Source organism: Bicyclus anynana, chromosome 19, assembly GCF_947172395.1.
Source record: "Bicyclus anynana chromosome 19, ilBicAnyn1.1, whole genome shotgun sequence".
NCBI classification, from domain to species: Eukaryota; Metazoa; Arthropoda; class Insecta; order Lepidoptera; family Nymphalidae; genus Bicyclus; species Bicyclus anynana.
The window spans coordinates 1926146-1948093 of record NC_069101.1 but is presented as its reverse complement, the minus strand read 5'-3'; the positions used below and the strand labels follow the sequence as shown (position 1 = coordinate 1948093).

The following is a 21948-nucleotide window of genomic DNA, read 5'->3' as shown; positions in this document are numbered from 1 at the left end:
ATCTAGTTACCTCTTATATCTGTGTGCTAGCTCATAGCTAAAATGTAGACGCCATATTTTAAGTAGTGTGAAATAACGCAGTTGGTTATAACTCTGTAGTCTGCTCTAGGGTAATCATAATATATATCTCAGTTTACAATTTCAAATATGAGCCACTACATTTGATTTGACTATGATTTTTTTTGGTTTTGCGACCATTTGCAAGGTTATTAACATAATGAATCGCTACGATTATTACACATAATAATAATAATTTCATCGTATTTTCGTTATTTCAACGAAATGACCTTTAAAATGCCAATTTATATCAAGTGGCAATGATTTTTTGTTTTTACGATCATCTAACATGAATATTTCAACGAAATTACGTAATTAATGGATTTTTATTACAATAACGTTACTTTTTGCTTTTGATATGTTACGTAAAACCACAACTATGTGATTTCGTTGAGAACACAATGTGAGATTATTGCAAAGATGAAAACTTATTAAAAAACGACAGTCATTCATTTAAATGAATATTACACCGAGTTACATAATAACCCTGGTGGCATGGTTGTTTCATTGAAATTACGTAAATAATAAATTATATTTTAAATAAAAAGGCACGGATTTTTTTTGCAACAAAATGACTTTTTTTTTTACATCAAGCGTCATTAGATAAGTGGTATTTCGTAAAATGGCTTTTGTTTTGAATATACATAATGATTAACGTGTTAAGTACCGTGCAAATATAAAAGCCTCACTACGATATATTTTTTTGTACACTGCCTTGTATTCAGAGCGGACTAGAAGAAATCTATACAGTTTTTTTTGAATATATATATATATAGATATACTAGCTGAGTGTTCATTATAATACTGAATTAGAAAAACGGCCAAAGCACGCGTGATTTAAGCCGAAATAATACAATTTCCCAAGATGGCAACCCTAAGCTATGATTCACTATTACAATATAGCAACACTATCCCCCCCTATCCAAAAATGCATAGAGTCTAATGATGAATACACACTGACTACAGTACATTTTCAAGTGTCGCTTCAGTGTGTAACTGTTAATATCTACTAAGAAAGTTGTTGCCCTGTAATGTGGCTGTTCTTTTATTGCGAGTGTTTTGTTTGGTGTAGGATTTTTTAAATAAAGGCGATTAAAAAAAAGAATTGCTAAACGATATACAAAAAAAAAAAAGAAAATTCGACTTGTCCCTAGTTTATTATTCCCATAAATATACCCGCGACAACGATCAAAAAAATGTTCTTTAAAAGTTCCATAAATTACACAATATAATGTCAACCACTGACGAAGTAATCCGATAAAACCGATCGTGTGTCAATTGCGTTGTGTATGAAATCATGCCGATCGCGACCATCACACGATCAGTTTTATCGGACGTCAAGCCGTCAGCGCTGCAGGCATGTGACTTGATCGTCAGTGGCTGACATTGCATTAACTATCTGCCAGTGAACTGAAAGGCATTTCAAATTCGGTCTAGTCGTTTCACTAAATTAGCCGGAACAAATGAACAGATTAATTTCAAATGACTAACGATCGCGTCTTCAGTTTTTTTTTTTATATAGATAAAATTAATAGTAGAGAGAATAATAAAATCGAAATTCTATCGCCTTAATTTTGAAAAATACTAAATCAAATGAAAATTTAGTATTAAGATGTAGGTAATGTTAGTTAAAACTATTTAATTAACAATTAATAATAATAGTTTACATTTATTGTGATTTCTGTTTACTTTAAATTTGTTTCATGTTATGTTAATATTGTCAGGTATTAGAAAAAGATAAACTTGTAAATTGATTTTCATACAGCGCCATCTTTTGCACACGCATCATTTCATTCGTATATGTGACGAGAGTTTTTTGACGTCCTTCGACCTGTCAGTAACGCAATCTCTGAGCGGCCGGACGTTAATGCTCGACAACAGCGCCCTCACATTCATTTATAATTATTATTATAACAGAATTAACGTTATTTATTTTTGCCATTACCTTCAATTATTTGTTAAGACATAGTTTTCTAAATGTAACTAGGTAATTTAGATATAGAATAAAACCTTTTTTTTACTGAAAGTTTCACAAGAATGAAATTGTTAATAAAATTATTGTGTAATTAATTAATAGTTAATTCATTTCTTGTGCAGCATTCAGTAAAATAATGGATTTATTAATTTTAGATACACGAATGTGAGATAAATAATTATTACTATGCTAATAATGTAGACAGTTTAATTGTAAATTGTTCATGTCTCGTTTTGTATGTATTCGATAAATATAGATTCCGAATACTTTATGACGGGTGTAGTTAATTTAGGTTATAGAATAGATCTGAACTCATAATTTTACTATGCTTTTTTAATCTGTACCTACAGTGAGTAATATATAATTTTTTCTGGGCTCAAAAGGGCTAGAACTCGGAGCCAGTTTTTTTTTTTGTTTTTGTTATTGTCCGCGAAAGCTTGACAAAACGTTTCATTTAACAGTAAATGCTTATTTTGCTTATATTTCACTTTAGTACTGAATAGTTTTGTCTGATTTGTGACAATTGTTTCACAGATTTGTCAGGGTTTCGAGAGACAAATTAATCGATAAATAAAACACAGACTATGACGGGGGACAGAATTGTCCTTTTCCTACATTAGACGCTTCATTGATAAAGGACAAAACATGATTTCTCTGAGTCTATAACGATTTGTCCTTATGTCGTATTTTCTCTACTTAAAGCCCGGCCGCTCAGAGATTGCGTTTCTGACACCTGCCAATGTCACCTTTTTATATTTGTTAATTAATTAATTGATAATAATTTTAACCCAAAATTAATACGCTTATTGTATGTTGGCATAATTATTCAATTTTTGATGTTTAACTCGTTATTAAGGTTAATAAAAGATATTTAAATATCTCATTGACATTGACAGGTGTCAAAAACGCCATCTCTCAGCGGCCGGACTTTAAACAGAGAGACAGCATCTCTGTTCTTCTTCATTAGAAATGTCAATGATATTGAAAAATTACATGATTTTCCTATTGTGTTTGTCTTCATCTTATAATTATTTCTCTACTTAAACTGATTGACTATGGCATTCGATAGAAAAGGGAATTTCTTTCGTCAACCTCGTTGTATAGGACAAAATACTCTTAATTTTCTTTAATAAATGTGAACCCATTCTGATCTTTGTCTATTATACATAAGCTATGAATAGGTATGTATGTAGGTATAATAATTCGTATGTAGTAGAATATATTTATAATGTCAAGTGTGTAGTATTATTGCATATGTTAGTACAGTAGACCCGTTTTTACGAACTCGATAGATTTGTGATGGAAGGAAAATAATGGGAAAATAAGACGGTTCTAAAACTCTTATAGTTTTAGCCTCTGTGCCTAGCTGATGCCTCTACGGTTCCACCCGCGCATTGCCTGTGGGAATGTGGGGATGAAATAAAGCCTATTACACTCACAAATGACGTGGCTTTCCATAGGTCAAAGATTTTTCAAAACCGATTTGATAAATCCATTTATTACCCCCCACAACTCTACAAACCATTTCCGTATAATTTTAGAATAGATTACCTATTGATTTGCAGTTTCTTAAACAACGTCACAATACTTGTTTGTATGTATGAAAGTGGCTCTACTGTGTCTTAGTAACTCGAGGCACAAAGCGAGGGTGCTGGATATGAATCGCCCATTCCCGTCAGTGAAATAAATGCTATTTTGCAATTATTGTGTTTTATTTCCGTTATGTAAAATCAGAAACATGGACGTCCAATCCAGATTCACACGTCTCAGACTAAATACATAAGGACCTAATGACATTACTTTTCTGTCAAAGTATATGATTAAAGATACTGTTGTACCGACTCGTAAATCTAGGGTATTTTACGAAATTGCTGTAACGTTTATTTCCCCGTGGTCCCTGCGAGATATATAATACTGCCGAATAAAAAATATGTTGTGATCCTTTGACACCTATTATGTATCTAAGTTGTGATCAAAGTAATACTCGATTTTTTTTTTTCAATAAATCGGGAGTACATTTAACGTAATCGGGAATACTTTTAACGTATTTTTATTGATTACATCTTATTTACCGACTTCAAAAAGGCTTTAAAATTGTAAAAACCTACACGATATTTTTATAAATTATATAGCTTTATAGGATAATAGGAATAAGTATATTTATTAATAGGATTTGGTACAATTTTTTTCTCAATAACTACAGATTAATTAGGAGATTAAATAAAAATCGACTGATAGGTGTAATAATTATGTAATGAGCCAAAATTAATATACATATATTCAATTTACCAAAAGATACATTCCATTTAACTACAAATGTCTAAGAATAAAATAATGAAACAGATAAAAAGAATTATAAAATTATGTTATGTAACCCACCACCAAATAGTATCTTTTTAACGATAAATAAACAAATACACAAATAAAAAACTTAGTGTAAACAAAGTAAGGACAATATTATATTTATTTTTGTTTAACGACGCCATTTTGTGTTGCATTGTCGGCCATTTTGGTTTCGCCATTTCGTCATAAATACATGCGGCATATGTCGTCGTTAATCTCGAGCACCTGCTCGACGAAGGACTGGTTTGACAGGATGTTGGCGAGTTTGCTGATGATCACTAACAGTTCACGCTTCTTGAATCGGAGTTTCTCGCTGCAGTGTTCCAGTTCTTCCACTATAGATGGATGTACCTGCGAAAAGGTTTAAATATATTTATTCATACTGAATTTAACCACATAAGCAAAAAAGGGGGTGTTATAAGTTGAACGTGTCTGTGTGTGTTAGTGAGTATTTGCCACCACAAAATGGGGTGTTATATATTTTTTTCACTATTACCTCAATATGGGTATCAAATTTGATATCCATATCCAACTATAACTACATACAAAATCAAACCGTCTTTTATACATAACAACATAAAACGCTGACTATGCAAAATACCTTAAAATTCAGCGTTTTACAAATCTATCACATAGATCTATGAATCTTTCAGATCAGTATGCTGCATGTGGCAAATATGAATTTATTGGCTTATTTGGCAATATTTCTAATGAAGTTAACGTGCACAAAGACCGATTGTCTTAAGGCCAGCGCCTACATGGAGCGTAGTGTAGCGCATTCATTAAATTACATTCATTTAGATCCCTACATAATATAACCTTATTTTATTATCGATATAATTAACGCCCAAAATAAAATAAAAAACCCTGAAAATCCCCGGTAGGTATGAATAATTTAATACTAACTACATATTTAATTTTTGGTGCAAACTCGTGTCTAGTAGTGTAGTTCTAATTATAGAGTTTACCGGAAAAACCTTGAATTGGGTAAACGTAACACGCTAACCAATGTTTTCAGTTCGACATTGTTTGCTGTAGGTATTATCTAACATACTGTACCTACCGATTATGACAATTCACAACGTGAATACGTGATTACATAGCGCAGTAATACATTTAAATTTTTCATTGTTAAGTCAGCCAAAAGCCCAGCCCAGATAGCCCAGTGGATATGACTCTGCCTCTGTTTCTGGTGGGTGTGGGTTCGAATCCGATCCGGGGCATGCACCTCCAACTTTTCAGTTGTGTGCATTTTAAGAAATTCAATATCACGTGTCTCAATCGGTGAAGGAAAACATGTGAGGAAACCTGCATACCAGATAATTATCTTAATTCCCTGCGTGTGTGAAGTGCGCATTGGGCCAGCGTGGTGGGCTATTGGCCTAACCCCTCTCATTCTGAGAGGAGACTCGAGCTCAGCAGTGAGCCGAATATGGGTCGATGACGACGAAGTCAGCCATTGACGGTCAATTATTCTCACGTTTCTGCAGTGCAAACGTCAGCGAAGACGTTTCATAAGTCGAGCCGTCATGCACGCAGTGAATACACGATCAGTTATAGTCGTGGGTACTGCAGAAACGTGAGAATAATTGATCGTCAATGGCGTGCATTAGTGACTTACGGTAAGAGATAGCACAGAATACATATAACTCGTGCGCATTAACTTGACACCTGGCTACCAAACACAACCTCTCCTTTCGTCGGGAACAGGGCCGGCCCGTCCATACGGTGAACGGAGCAGTCGTTCCAGGCACCAAATTCTAGAGAGCGCCGAAATGATAATTCTAGTTAACCGTAGACGGTACTGCGCTTGATTTTCAATTGGTCATCTCAGAGTATGGTCGAGGTCTTCGCGTTCCATTTTTAATTTATACTCATAAGTATCAAGGAACAAACAGGAGAGGCGCCATAATTGCATCTCGCTCAATTTTAAAATTTACTTCGGGCCGGCGCTGGTCGGGAATTAACAGGAAATAAAACACTAACGTTGTCAGGGTCTCTGAAGGCGTCGAACTTGTACTTTGTTCTCCGTTTCTCCACGCCGTTGTCGGTGAAGATGGTGAAGGTAGCGTTCTCCATGTTGCCCCCCACCGGGAAGTACATACCGGCCACCAGCCGGCCTTTGGGGTCGCGGGCTAACAAGCTCCTGTAAAAACCAAAATGTTGACTCTATGACAGCGGCGTGCACTTCATACAGGCGTTCATGCACTGCTTAACCGAACTTATCAACCTGTATTGGAGAAGAACATTTCTATTTAGTACAATTTCTACGAAAATTGCTTGGAGGTGGGAGGCCTCGGCCGTGGTTAGTTACGCCCCGTCCGGCAAAGACTTCAGCTTCATACGTTCGGGGTCTATGATGCCACAGACAGACAAACAGACACGTCAAACTTGTAAGACTCCTTTTGGGTTCCGACCCAAGTCTCCAACACAGGAAGGACCTCGCGATCAAAGCCTTATCTATACTAATGTTACTCGTATAAAGCTGAGGGGTTTGTTCTGTTAAAATTCTTTTAGTGTTAGATAGTCCATTTATCGAGGAACACTATAAGCTATACATTATCCCCGTATTTCTACGGGAACGGGAACCACGCGGGCTAAAACGCGCGGCGTCAGCTAGTAAGCCTGAACTGAAGGCTTTACTTACTTGAAATTATAAACTAGGTTTCGCTTCTCAGTGATGGGGATGCAGTCCAGGAAGGGTTGTGCCACGTAGATGAGTGACGTCTGGCACTTGACGGCGGTGCCGCGCGTCACTCGCTCCCGCCACTCCACGTATTTGCTGTTTTGTGGGTTGCAGCTGTATTCGTAGTCTTTGAGACAGCTCGGCTCTTCGGATTGTGTGAACCAGCCTGTAGAAGAACAATGATTTTAGTCATCATCATCATCTTCAGCCGATGGACGTTCTCTGTTGGACATGGACCTCTTCTATGTACTTCCAAACAAAACGGCCTCGAGCCGCCAGCATCCAGCGTCTCCTTGCAACCCAGTTGATGTCCTAGGTCCACTTAAGAGCGCGCATCGCGTCGGTACGATATGGATAAAATTCGACGCGCAAACGAGACGCCGAATTATGACTTTCACGTGAGTGAAAAGCACGGAGCGATTGACGCGCGACGCAAATTTTATGACGTGAGCGCCAAAACCATTTTTACCTAATTGCAAGTAAATTAAACAACATAACGAAAAACAAAATGGCCATGTTCAAGATATATACCTAATTTTTATATACAAAACAAAAATTTAAGAAAATAAGTTTGCTTTTCCTGAGATTGAAAGCGAAATGTTAATATCCACTATTCCATATTATATCCAATACTCCATACTATTATAAGGTGTTGAGGTGATGCTCATTTATATAGGCAATGGTTTCCAGTTAACATCGCTTTTCCGTCAAAGAAAAATGTTTTCAATTCTTACTTGCTAGAAGTGGTGTACAAATAAAGAGTAAATAAATAATTTCAGTAGGCTATCTACCTGTATGTGGGTAAAGTTGATCGTGCATCACAATGATCAACCTGGAGAGATGGTACCCAGGGTCGGCGAGCAAGACCCCGGGCCGGCCGTCCACGTCCAGCTGGACGCACACGAGCACGTGCTCCTTCTCCGCGTACTCTACAGAGTTAGGCCCTTCCCCCAGCGTCACGTACTCCCTCACATCTAACAAAAACGGAAATAGTCAAATCATCATTATTTTACGCCTATTAGTAGCTATTTTTTTAAGCCTAAGGCTATTTTTTTTTTTATTCTTTACATGTTAGCCCTTGACTACAATCTCACCTGATGGTAAGTGATGATGCAGTCTAAGATGGAAGCGGGCTAACTTGTTAGGAGGAGGATGAAAATCCACACCCCCTTTTGGTTTCTACACGGCATCGTACTGGAACGCTAAATCGCTTGGCGGTGCGTCTTTGCCGGTAGGGTGGTAACTAGCCACGGCCGAAGCCTCCCACCAGCCAGACCTGGAGAAATCCTGGCTATCTGTTTATTGAAGCTTAGATCCACCACGCTGTTAAAACGTAGATTGGTGGGCTTTGTATGGTAAAGACTGGAATGACCTATACGATAGTAATAATTTTGTGACCTCGATAGCGATATGACTAAAAAGTTGGAACCAAATCTGAGAAGGCCTGGTTCGATCCTTGTCAGTTAGACTATTGTCATACTCAATCCTAACTGATCCTAACCAGAAGGCCTAACATGTGACCACACGACGTATATTGTATAGAGAAATAGACAAATGCCGACCAATAGTAGCACATCCGATACTGTTGATTGATATCCGAAATATCGCAATTTTTTCGTCGCGTTGGGACGAAAGAAATGGCACTCTTCCGCCGTTGGTTGACATTTTGTCTATTTCTCTTCAGAGTAATATGTTGTTGGTCGCATGCTAGACATACAGGGTTATTTTTTGTAATATAGACCTGACTAATTATTTTAGTTCCTTTAAAGAAAATTGTCTCGGTAATAAAATAAAATAAGCTGGAAAGAACAAAAAAAATCAACGTTCAGTTAGCTAACATTTAAATACCAATTACAACATTGTGTATTAAGTGACATGACTAATTAACTAGTAGCCACTTTTAGTATGAAGGTGAAAGTTGATCCGATTGTCTCCAAGGATTTTTGTCATTAACAAATTCACCAAGTAATCGTATTATAGTAACTTCGACGAACTTGTTTTATAATCTTAGTATCTTAGTATATATAGTACTAGCGGACGCCCGCGACTTCGTCCGCGTGAAACTCGATGTAAACTTTCAACTACCCCTACCCTACCCCTACCCTACGCCTACCTTTTCCTGAATTTTCTTTGCTATAAACCTCACGGAGCCCGAGACCTTTCCAACGAATGCAAAATCGTGGAAATCGGTTCGTGATTTCTGGAGTTATAGCGTCAGGAAGGAAACCCCGACTTATTTTTATATAGTAGAGATAATTACAGGCACATGAGGCCTGACATTTGGCCTCACGTTGACAAGTGCACAGCCTCGCATTGAACGTGACCTCACAGTGGCATGCACTTCATATATGCAAATTGGTACTGCTTACCCTGAAGACTCATTTTAAGACAATAATCGACATTAGTCTATGTCTCTATGCCTACACGTGGGCTATTTGTTTCGTCAACTTTTATCTTCTCAACAAAAAACCATCTTACCTAAAACTGCTTCCTCGCAAGAAACCAACGAGGTAGCCGAATCAAGTCCGGGAAACTCTGCATCCAGGGCCCGCCACCTGCTTATCAGCTCCATGGCTAACCCCACGCACGTCTTCTTCCTCCTCATGATGGGCGGAGAATACTTGGCGAACAGATGGAACAGAGGCTTCTCCGTCTTCGCGTACGCGTCGTATAGTGCGATGAAGTTGCTCACGGAGTCATAGTTGTTGTGGACGAGGAGGAACCTTCGAAGGAGTTACAGAAGTTAAGTAGTGCCAGCTGTTTTCCTTACCACTTACAATATAACTAAACCTACAACATGGATATCATCAAGTCAAGAGTGAATAGGCATCTTCTACGTAAGCGAGTAAATACCAAAATACTCCTTTGGCTTGCGAAGTCCCTTGTTCTGATTATTAGCACCCTAAGCATGTTTACTGCCTTGTTAGGCCAAAAGTTACCCAATGCGGCCTCCGTCATGAGGCTATGAAATATTCAGCTAATAACTGTCAAACAATATCACCCTAACCCCGCTACCACACATTAGCAGCAGGCAATCATCATCATCATCATATCAGCCGATGGACGTCCACTGCAAAACATGAGCCACATGTATCCAGCGAATACCTGCGAATCACTTGATGTCGTCAGTCCACCTGGTATGGGGTCGACCAATACTGCGCTTTCTAGTGCTGGGTCGCCAATTCAGCACTTTGGGACCCCAACGTCCACCGGCTTTTTGAACTATCTGCTCCGCCCATTGCCACTTCAGCTTCGCAATTCGTTGAGCTATATCGGTGACTTTGGTTCTTCTCCGGATCTCCTCATTTCTGATTCGATCAGGCAGTGCTGTCTCTAAATCCAAATCAGAGGGTGTAAGTAGAGAGATCTGGTCCTGAAGTGGGTCACTAAATAGTCATATAATGATGATGCTAACCCGTATAAACGCAGTGGTGGGTGAGCCTACCTTCCTATGCGAGTCACCGTGTAGGAGAAAGTATCTGTGCCCTAATGTGATCTTTGAAAAATAGACTGATGTTATACCTATGTGGCCTGCCCATTGCCACTTCAGGCAGGCCACATAGTTCGAAGAGCCGATGGACGTTGGGGTTCCAAGGTGCTGGAATGGCGACCCCGCACCGGAAAGCGCAGTGTTACCCACTACGGACCGAGGACATCAAGCGGATTGCAGGAAACCGCTGGATGGTGGCGGCTCGAGATCGTTATGCTTGGAGGCCTATGTCCAGCAGTGGACGTCTATCGGTTGATAATGATGATGATGATGATGTTATACATCATGACCATCATCATCATTATACGGGCATGTTCGCGGATGCGCGAACAGACTGTTTTAACACTGTTATAAGGAAAAGATGCGTGTCGATGGTCCGAAGGGTGAGGGGCAGTTCCAATAGCATTCTTGGAGCTATAGCGGCAAGGCTCGACTGTATTTATGTCCGTCACTGCTGTGACAGACATATTACAGTGCCCATGCCGATACGGAAATTGTAAGGTAACCTGACGGACTTTAATAATAATGACCTTACTGCTTTTCTTTTGCTGACATTTCATATTATTCTGACATTTTACCTATACTATTTCGACTTTTTAATTTAAATTTTGATTTTTTGTTTTTATGTTTTTCTTAATATGGGTGTATGCCTGAAATAAATGATTTATTTTTATTTTTTATTTTATACCTATAGATCGCCTCGGCTTGTGCGACGAGGTCCTCCAGGGCCCCTCTCGTCAGTCGGATCGGTCGCAGCGGCCGCGCCCACCGGGGCGGCGGCAGCGCTGGCGTCAGGTGGTGCACCCCCGAGTCTCCGTCGCTCTCATCCAGTCAACTGGGCCACTCGTCGCCCCAGCGGCCCACCTCGGGCGCCGCGAGCCCCACCACCGCCTCCTCGCAGAGCTGGACTCCATCGTCGCTGCGTTCCTCGGGAACGCTGGCGAGCTCACGCTTCTCTAACACCAATGATGATAGTTTTTCACGCTCTGCAACAAGACATGTGATCAGAGCCGGCCCTTCCATACGGCGAACGGAGCAGTCGCTCCAAGCGCCAAATCTTAGAGTCTAGGCGCCAGCGCCTCAGACCAATTATTGTATAGGACCTGCCTCGCTAGACGTTACTCTTCTGTCAAAGTATATGATCAACGATCTAATGCGATTATAAAAACTGTCTCTATATAATCGATGTTAAATAGTTGTAATGGTGTTCATCGATTAAAGAGCTCCGTAAAAATACCTTTTTGTGTAATTGAATGGTGTAAAAAATGGGCACAAACTTCTAGTTTAGTATAAGATATATACCAAATCTAAGCTCGTTTTCCTCGGAAAATGACAGACAATTTTGTTCGTGACTATGAGTGCGATACAGGTCCTTCTATAATTGGTCTGAGGCCAGCGCCGAAATGATAATCCTACTCAACCGTAGACGGTACTGCGTCTGATTTTCAATTGGTCACCCCAGTGTATGGTCGAGATTTTCGCGTTCCATTCTTACTTTACACTCATAATTTGTTATAGATATCTACATAGTATAAGGAACAAACAGGAGAGGCGCCACAATTGGATCTCGCTCCATTTTAAAATTTACTTCGGGCCGGCGCTGCATGTGATGATCAGTTGAGGGGATGATTTGAGGGCATTCATATTTAACATTGTGATTACAAGTTGAGGGCATATTAAAAAAATATTGTTTGAGTTTTTGCAGTTACTTTGTTATTCTGAATATACTCGGGCATGTGATGAAGGTCGTATAACAATCACTATTGCAAAAACTGGTATGTTAGGTATGCATGTTGCCTTTTTTTTTTGTCACAAGGACTTTGTACCACAATGCCAATAGGCAAATAAGTTTAAGTAGCTTATCCCACATAATTATTATAATATTTTAATTATTAAAGTACTATTTTATTGATAGTATTGTAGTCAAAACATTGTTTATAGAACGTGTATATTCGAATAACATCTACGCGTCTGTTTAGCCCAGAATCCGTGGAACATTTTTACAATTGATTACTATCAAGTTAATTTTTCGTAATTTACAAAATTTCTTCATTCTGGTAGCTAACTGTGTTACCAGGTAATAAAAATGTCTGAGCGTCGGATCGAGATAATATACCACGCCTTTTGTAGAACATTGTGGCTGATAAGTTGTATAAACTATTATATACATATATATAAATTAAGTAACATTATCTAGTATATCCCCAAAAACGAATCATCGGATCCAAGAAGTACACACATCACAAACAATGAATAAACCTATTACGAATAGATAATAATATGATATCGAGTGACCAAAATAATGAGTACATACATAAGGAAACTGCCTCGTAGGTAGGTAATTTTGGTTAATTTATACAATTTCAGCTATTACTACACAGAACTAAATACATAAGCTCGCCAACGTGGTGGGTCTACGCCAGGGACGTAGTTACCGCCGTATCAATTATATCAATGATACGGGGCCTACGGTCTACCAGGGTCCCTTACGTTTGAAAGTAAAAATAAGAAAAATGTTATCTAAAATCTCACTTAATTTGGCGCCTCCCGAAAAAAAAAACTAAAGACGCCTATAGTTTTCACTTCAGAAGTGGCAAAAAGTGAAAAAGAACTTTCTTTTTTCCCAAATTAAACGTGCTCCCAAAAATTGGAAACATACGAGTAAATCACTGATAAATTCCACAATCTCACTTAATCTGGTACTTCCCGAATAAAAAATCTACAAAACACGCCTATAGTTTTCACTTTTGAAGTGGCAAAAAGTAATAAAAACAGTATTTTTTCCCGAGTTAAGCGTGCTCCCAAAAGTTGGAAACATACATAAGTTTAATCACTGTTATATTTATTTTAAGCAAGTATTTTTGTTTTATTATTAAAAATTCAGAGAGAGAGGATTATATTAAGTGAGAATTCTTTACCGTTTATTTGGGCCCCCAACTAATTTTATTATATGGCCCCTCCAAGACACGCTACGCCACTGGTTTACGCTTCAAATCTTCTCTTGCAAATGGTGGCTCTATCAACGGGCCATTAAGATAAATTAATTAATTAATTTTTTACATATTTATGAAATGTTCTAAAAATATAATCGCTCATTATACCACAGAAAACATATGTACAACCAATGATAATTTTATACTATAGATCGGTTACGTCCCTACAAAATCACCGAAAAAAGTGATCTGAATAAAACAATACTACAATACTGAGCGCACACATGCACAATTTTGTCTTTAATTCCATTATATATTTATATATATAGTTTTTACACTTCCTGAACACACAACTCGACATTTTTGACCACAACTAATATTGAGATGTGGAAATTTCCTCTTTTGAGCGCCTCAACTTTCATGACCTAGTAACACATCTAACAGTATTTAACATCATTGTGTACAAGTAATTTATACCTACGTATACTGGGTGCTTCACAATTGTGCGTCAGAGAGTAATTCCAGTTAATGTTTTCACTGGATAGAGTAAATAGATCTTCCTACTAACTATGACTCAGCTATATTCTCTATACTCTATTTAACAAATACTCTATTTCTGCCATAACACTCATTAGATAGGCATTTAAAAACACTTATGTAAACTTTGAAAAGCAACTGATTCGTGGATGCTAAATCTTTTATTAAAACTGTAACTATCGGACGCCCGCGACTTCGCCTGTCTTCAGACCTCCTTATTGCAGCTCCGTCGCAAAATATAAACATAACAAAGCTATAAACTACCTCCCTGCCAAATTTCTTTTTACGTCAAATGGGTTGTGAGATTTCGTGACCTTTTATATATTTAGATCAACATTGTCATTAAATATTTATTAACTAACAATACATAATTTCTTCTTCATATTACATTAGTACATTATACAGCTCGTGCGGATTATGTTGACACCTGGCTCGAATGATGTTTGTAGTTCCGGAAATTAAAGTGATTATTTATTTATGTAGGCTGTTGTGGGAATCAGCATTACGTAGAATACAACCTACAATTAGGGTTCCTTACATTGATTTATTTATACAAATAAGCGGTTTTGAACCTCCGTGGCATAGTTATGTGCATTGCTTACGTTTAGGACCTTGGTTTGATTCGTCAGCTGGGTTATTCGCCAAGTTGTTAATGACCTCGATTTTTAATATAATACGGTGGGGGGTTTCAAATTATTCAAAATAAGACCATGAAAATAAACTCTAGGATAAAAGAAGCCCAAGTACCATCTTTCACCAAGATCGTTTCTAGAGTTAAACTGGATCTAGGATCTAGTTCAATTTCCCATTTATAATTTTAGTATTTTGGCGCATTTCGTGGCGCAGTGATGTGCGCGGTGGATTTACATGATGGAGTTCCTGGGTTAGATCCCTGGCTGGGCTGTTTTAGGTTTTCTTAATTAGTCTGGCTGGTTACCACCCTACCACCCAAGCAATTTAGCGTTCCGATACAATGTCGTATAGAAACCGGAAGGGATGATTTTCATCCTCGTCCTAACAAGTTAACCAGCTTTCATCTTAGATTGCATTATCACTTATCAGGTGAGATTGTGGTCAAGGGCTAACTTGTAAAGAATAATAAAAAAAATATATATTATTTAGTATTGAATTTTCAGGCTAATTTACACAAATAGTAACTTAATAGTTAGTAGTATCATGACGAGTTTCACAAGGAGGGTTTAAAAAGAGAGTTTTACAACCAATTATTAACAAAGGAGAGTTTCACAAGAAATCAAAACAATCGCTTGCATTTGAAAACCTCTCTTTGTGAAAATCTAAGTTAAATAATTGAAGCAGTTTGAATTCTAAAATCGATAGAATCGAATTATGCAAACTCGAGCGGACCTTAAGTGGGCAATTTCTAAACCCTTTGTGTTTACTCACAAGTTTATTGTGAATTCATGGAATTGCCTCCATTCCTCAATCAATGTCATTCAAAATATACATAATATATCGCGTGCAATTGGTTTTCAATTATGTATTAAAATAATTTTTACAATTTTAAATTTTATTTTGTTTTCTTTAAACAGGTAGGCATACCTACTTACACTATAAAGAAGTAAAATTTGTTATTTTTTTTAATTTTTTTTTTATATTAATCTTTACAAGTTAGCCCTTGACTACAATTTCACCTGATTGTAAGTGATGATGCAGTCTAATATGGAAGCGGGCTAACTTGTTAGGAGGAGGATCCTAATAAGTTAGCCCGCCACCAAATCCACACCCCTGTGCGGTTTCTACACGACATCGTACCGGAACGTTAAATCGCTTGGCGGTACGTCTTTGTCGGTAGGGTGATAACTAGCCACGGCCGAAGCCTCCCACCAGCCAGTTATATTGTGGGTTAATCTCTGAATCTACTTAACCGATTTTGAAAATTCTGTTACTACTACTAGAAAGCCATATTATTTGTGATTGTCATAGCGCTATATTTTGTACCCGATTTTTCACGGGGACGGAGACTACACGGTTGAAACCGCGGGGCGTCGGTTAGTTCTTGGTAATATTGTTCGGACGTAAATGGATGCAAGCTGTCCGTAGCATGGACGCAAGCTGGACGCTATCGCAACGTGCACGAGGTCAGGCCCGAGCTGTGCAAGCGACACGGGCTGTTGGCAGCACGGTTGTGTTACGCGACTATGTAGGCCACTGTGTCACTAACCTTCGCGACACGTAGCCAGGGTTGTCACTTTTGTTGACTTTTTTATAAAAAAAAAATTAAATGTTTATTTTTTGTAAAACACAAAAATAATCTTGCATTAAAAGGATGAAAAGCTTAAACGTAGCCTAAAGATTTTATGCAATTACTTATTGTTTTATTTTTAATTTTAATAATAATAATAATAATTTATTTTCTGAAACTGTGGTTTTTTCTTAAACTATAGAAAAAAATTCCAACACAATTTACTGACATATCAGCGTGCAAATATTTACAGTATTTTACAATAATTTATTATACTAAAACGTCAATATCAATCAATACATTACAAAATTTTTCATTCATGTATTCGTCAACACTGTAATAATTCTTATTATTTAAAATGGAGAAGATTAAAAATATAAGAATTTACTCCGGTTTTTTTAACACATTTAAAAAAAACGAAGCGATTTCGAGCAAGCGACCGAGCGAAAGCACGGGCGATTACTTCAAACTTTTCTCTTTCTCAAAAAAAAATACAAAATTCTTAATGCTGATAAGAGCGGATTCTTGACCACTAAATTAGAGGTTCTTACGAATGATTAATCAGTCACTATCGCACAATAGAGGGACAGCCCTACAGGCAACACGTGATCGAGTTTCTCGGAGAATGTGCCGACAGATTGCAGACGAAATGACCGGTGAAGGGCATCCTTATAATAAGGTTTATTACTTTATTCATTTCATCGTTTCAATCGTTAATACCCGTACCAATGTTCACTGTCGGTTATTACTTAACTGCAAGAGATAACATATCAAATTACGTATATGTCAAACTGGCCATTAAAAGTGGTTTGATGAATAATTATTAATGATGATGTTTGATACAAATACCTACTAGATATTATTTTAGTATTTATTTACATTTTTTGAGGCCCCTTACGTGTAAAAGGTAAAATAAGTAAAATGTAAATAATAACATTTTACAAAATGTTTACTTATAACATTATTGTAAAGATGTAAATTTTAAATGGTGAAATTGTCATTTGAATCATTAAATACTTAATAAATAATTTGCATGCCAGATTGGCAAGATACATTTACCATCTACATCTACCGACCACCTGTATATATAATGCATGTATCTGCAAATAAATAAATTGATTGATTGATTGTAATCCACAATCGCCTTTGGTTTGAAGAATCTATGAATTCCCGAATATTCAAAGATTCTTCAAACATCTTTTTTTTAAGAAATCTTCCCATAATACTTGGCCCTCCAACTAATTTTGATACAGGACATACCCCTCCAAGGCACGCTACGTCACTGCTCATGAGCCTGTAATTATACCGACAACTATGCAGCAATGCTGTTTGGCGGCAGTATGCATGGTGGTAATGCTTCTCTGGACAAGCTTAATTACTAAAAGCTTACTACTTAGATGCCTGCACTCTTGTCTTGAACAAATCATACGGATCAACTGGTCTATTATGTGCACCGAGACAAGTTTCGAAACATAATAAAGACAAATGACGACGGTCGCGAAAATATACTAGTTCCTTTAGGACGAAAGAGATTTCAACTCCACTGCTATTGGTCGACATGTTTTTTCCTCTTCACTAGATATGCCATTATCGCATGGGAACACTGACGCCGGATATTCTACGTTTTAGATAACGTTCCGTCCCAGGCTAATATTCAGGGCTTGTTATAGATTAAAATGCGATACTAAACATATACAGCTGAACATAGAACCTCGGCTTTTGGAAGTCGGTTAAAAGGACAAAGAACGAAGAATTCACGCACAACTGCGTGCGCGCATTGTAAAGGTCAGTCCACAATGTAACGCACGTGATTGGTCGGCCCGCGGTGACGTCACCGGGGTAAACGATCCGCATGATCTCATTGCGGTACTTTGCACTTTGCCGCTGTTACCAGTAACTCTTTGTTATCGCCACTGATTCATTTTCACAGGAAATCTCTTTGTTGGAAATAGATCAGTTAAGTACTAAAGCGCGTGCTACATTCTAAGTAGGCACGCACAGATTAATCAATAATATACAGATGTAGCGTACGGAACAAGACGGTGTCGTGCCCGTCACGGATACGAAATTCAAAAACGAATACGTTCTCTTGTCAGTACGATACGAACCGTCGCATCAGTAATTTTTAATATTATTCTTAGAGAAATGGCGTCACAACGTATTTTAAATATTTTAAAAAACGTATTTTAAATATTTTAAAAACTGTTCATAAAAACTAAAGAAATAAGATAGAGTATTTTTTTATTGTTTATTATTGATTGTTATATTATTTTACGTAATTGTTGTTAGTGTTAAATTTTGAAATAAAAATTATGAAAAAAGTTTGTATATGCGGATGTCAAGGAGACGCGTGACTTTTGTTTTTTTTTCAAGGTTTAGCACGCAGTTTGTAAACACTCTGGTTACTCTGTTCTGTGTAGGCACGCAAGAATGAATGACCATGGCCCTCCAGGCTCCAATGTGCGTTCGATATCAATGTAACCTTTTGTTTATATTAGGTATACTAGCGGACGCCCGCGACTTGGTCTGCGTAAAATTTTTTTTTCAGTTTTTCAAATACTTCGATATCCATTGATTTTTCCAGGTTGAAAAGTAGCCTGTGTTCTGCTCTAAGTTATTTAGTTTTTTTTTTCAAAGTTACGGTTCCTTTAAAAGAAAAGTTAAAATCAATCTTTCCTTTAGTTCTTTCAAAAATTTCAAAGTGATTAAGATAGAAAATTTGATGTTATTATTCGCATTTTTGCTTATCAATCAATATTTTTGTATTGTTTTTATTCATTACTCCTGGGGAATTTTTAAAAGCATCATAATTAGCTAACTAGAATGGAAGTCGTATTTCTTAATTGATTTTATTCATTATTACTCCATTTAAGTATAGTTACGATATAATTATTACTTTATGTCATACGGTTTTAATTACTCTACAAACCTACAAATGTAATTGCTAAATTCTGCGAAGTTTTCATTAAGTAAATGAGAACTTTCAAGGTTTCGTTCGAAATATTTATATTACTCAGAATTAAATTATGATTAATATTATTTATTGACAACTGTTTTTATATTTTGTTTTTTAATAAGTCAAACTGGTAATTAAATGCTCTAACGTTTTCTGCTTCACTGTTCTGTGCATATGAATTCTTAACAAAATTGAAACTAAAGTGGAAATTCCCACAGTGGAAATTTCCACATTGGTGGAAAAGCAAGCTTTTCCTCTTGAAAACTTTAACAGATCTATATGTTTCATTGAAAATGTACTCGTAGAAGTAAAATTAATCGCCTAAGGGGTAACATTATTGAATAGAATTAAAAATCTACAGATAAGTAACACCTATAGTTTGGCAACTTCGTTCGTAACACTCCCCATGTTCCGCGCGGGCCGTGTGGCGTGTAGCGATGAACGAAAAACCCACGACTGATGCACGTCACTTCCCCGCACTCACAATTTCACATTCGCGCAGTCTTTCCCCCTGTCATCGCATATCGTGGGAGTGTTATCAACGAATTTGCAATTCTATACAGGTACTCGTATCATTCCGGCGTATTTCGTAGACTTGCTACGAACAATTAAACTGCGACAATATTTTAAATTATACTATAGATAATAAGTAGGTATATCCGCGGTTTTTCTAGCGTACTTCCCGTTGTAATATAATAAATATTCGCTATATTGTATGTTTAATATACCCTACCCCTACCCTACCTTACGTAGAGTCACGTAGGCAATGGTAATGTGTTAGCCCTGCGGTTGATATACCAATGGTTGTACCACCTAACATCATGTGTGCCATTTGTTCCGGTTTTCATTTATTCATTACAAAAATAAAATTCTGCAAGAAAATCCAATTTCAATCTCGTAGAGGTGCTACGCAAAATTCTATAAGAATCGATTTTAACCAGTAATATAATAAATTAGTAAAGTAATATTACTAAATATGTGGGTAATATCAAATAAGATAATACGACAAGTTTCTTTAGTTAAATAATTTTTTTTTAATTTGTTAACTATAACAAATTAAAAAAAACTATAAATCTTGTAATTACTCGTATAGCAATAACAATAAAAATACACTCCATTTAGATTAATTTAGTACTAATAAAGATTTTTATAATCCATTCTTTTAAGTTCCGTTTATTTATTGCTATATTATCTCTATGTTTTATTAGAAAGCAAAACTGGCGTTGTAATAATTTTACAGCAACATTTTATGACTTTCTATTGTTATCACACATTACACACATTAACAGCGTGACGATAAACTAAACGTGACTACATTTCAAAGCAGGTACCTAGCTACGTATATACGACCATACGCAAGTGAAAATGAAAAGAATTATTTACATAATCCTACGAAATTATTATATATCGTATAAAAATGTTATAAAATTACATTTACCAGTAAGATTATTATTAATATTAATGACTTTTCATTAAGATTTTGTTAAAAACATCCTCTACGACAGTTTACGCCACGTAAACGAATGAAAACACGTAGAATTTTCTACAAACAACGATTACTCGAATAGTACAGAAAAGTATAGAAAAATTACACCACAAATAGATAATGATATTTATATCTGCATATCAGCTGAGAATTGCCTAATAATAACATACCGATTTGTTTATTTTGTTACAAACACGCTCAATACTAATGCGTTATGGCATTCAACAGTAGACGAAACGCGTCGTAATCCAAGCACAGTTCTTTGTAACCATGACAACAGAGGTACCGAATGTAGTAAAATGTGGTTCAAATCAAAGATTATTTAATTAAAATGTAAGTTTAAAACATAACTCACCCATACAATGGCTAGAAGCCAAATAAAAAATAAAAATAAAATCGCTGCCCCGCGGAGCACTGTACACACGTATGCACTATCACGCGTCTACAGACAAACTGTTACTGTGATCGTTGAAAGTTGTTCATTCAATAATATACCCTCGGAAATAATAGTGATTGGAACGTTACTGCGAACGTTGCCGGTTTTTACTTTAAGGTTACGGTTTTGCCGGTTTTCTCTGTTGATTCTGGCGGGGTTTAAAACTTATAGATTGTCTATAATCTCTCTATATATAATCTCTATATTGCACCTTCCCGCTCTTTCTTCGCAAGTTCTCTCCTCAGGGGTTGCCTGGTAGAGATTACTTTTTGCATGCTAAGTTTAATTTATCTTTTTATTGTTTTAATTTATAATTGTATTTTTGTGTGCAATAAAGTATTTCTTCTTCTTCTTCTTCTCTCTCTCTCTCTCTCTCTAGTTGACATTTGACGTGGTAGTTAATACTATACTAGAGCTTACTTAATAGAGTTAGTGATCGTCAGGAAAGCTTGCTTACCGTTGAGAGCAGACAAATGGCCAAAGCTCGACAAACCCGTTGTTATAGGTACATATATAATTACATACTATGTATAACTGAACTTAGAAAGAATATAAAATCTTAAAGCTAGGAATCAAAGCTAGGACACATGAATTCACTATCACGCGTCTACAGACAAACTGTTACTACTTACTGTGATTGTTGAAAGTTGTTTATTCAATAATATACCCTCAGAAATAATAGTGATTGGAACAGTACTAAGAACGTTGCCGGTTTTTACTTTACGGTTACGGTTTTGCCGGTTTTCTCTGGATCAGTCTTTAATACTTGCTCTAGTTGACAATTGACGTTGTAGTTATCACTACATTAGAGCTACTTACTCACATATAGAGTTAGTGATCGTCAGG

At 36.8% G+C, this 21948-nt stretch overlaps 1 protein-coding gene across 1 annotated transcript; it reads right to left on the bottom strand.

Moving 5' to 3' along the window:
- Positions 1 to 4267: 4267 nt before the first annotated feature.
- LOC112050639 (uncharacterized) lies at positions 4268 to 21152 on the bottom strand. The gene is made up of 7 exons (XM_052887338.1): positions 21022 to 21152; positions 11240 to 11537; positions 9540 to 9784; positions 7853 to 8035; positions 7023 to 7227; positions 6362 to 6521; positions 4268 to 4726 (listed from the first exon to the last, which is right to left on the bottom strand). Exons 3-7 carry the CDS (start codon positions 9664 to 9666, stop codon positions 4559 to 4561), a joined length of 843 nt encoding a protein of 280 aa, XP_052743298.1. The 5' UTR covers positions 9667 to 9784; positions 11240 to 11537; positions 21022 to 21152; the 3' UTR covers positions 4268 to 4558.
- Between the last annotated feature and the right edge of the window lie 796 nt (positions 21153 to 21948).

Coding starts and splice junctions, on each gene's coding strand:
- LOC112050639 (XM_052887338.1), bottom strand. CDS start 9,666: ATGAGGAGGAAGAAGACGTGCGTGGGGTTAGCCATGGAGCTGATAAGC. Junction 8,036..9,539: donor TTGCGAGGAAGCAGTTTTAG/GTAAGATGGTTT, acceptor CGTTTTTGTTAG/ATGTGAGGGAGTACGTGACG. Junction 4,727..6,361: donor CCTTCAGAGACCCTGACAAC/GTTAGTGTTTTA, acceptor ACCTTTTCGCAG/GTACATCCATCTATAGTGGA.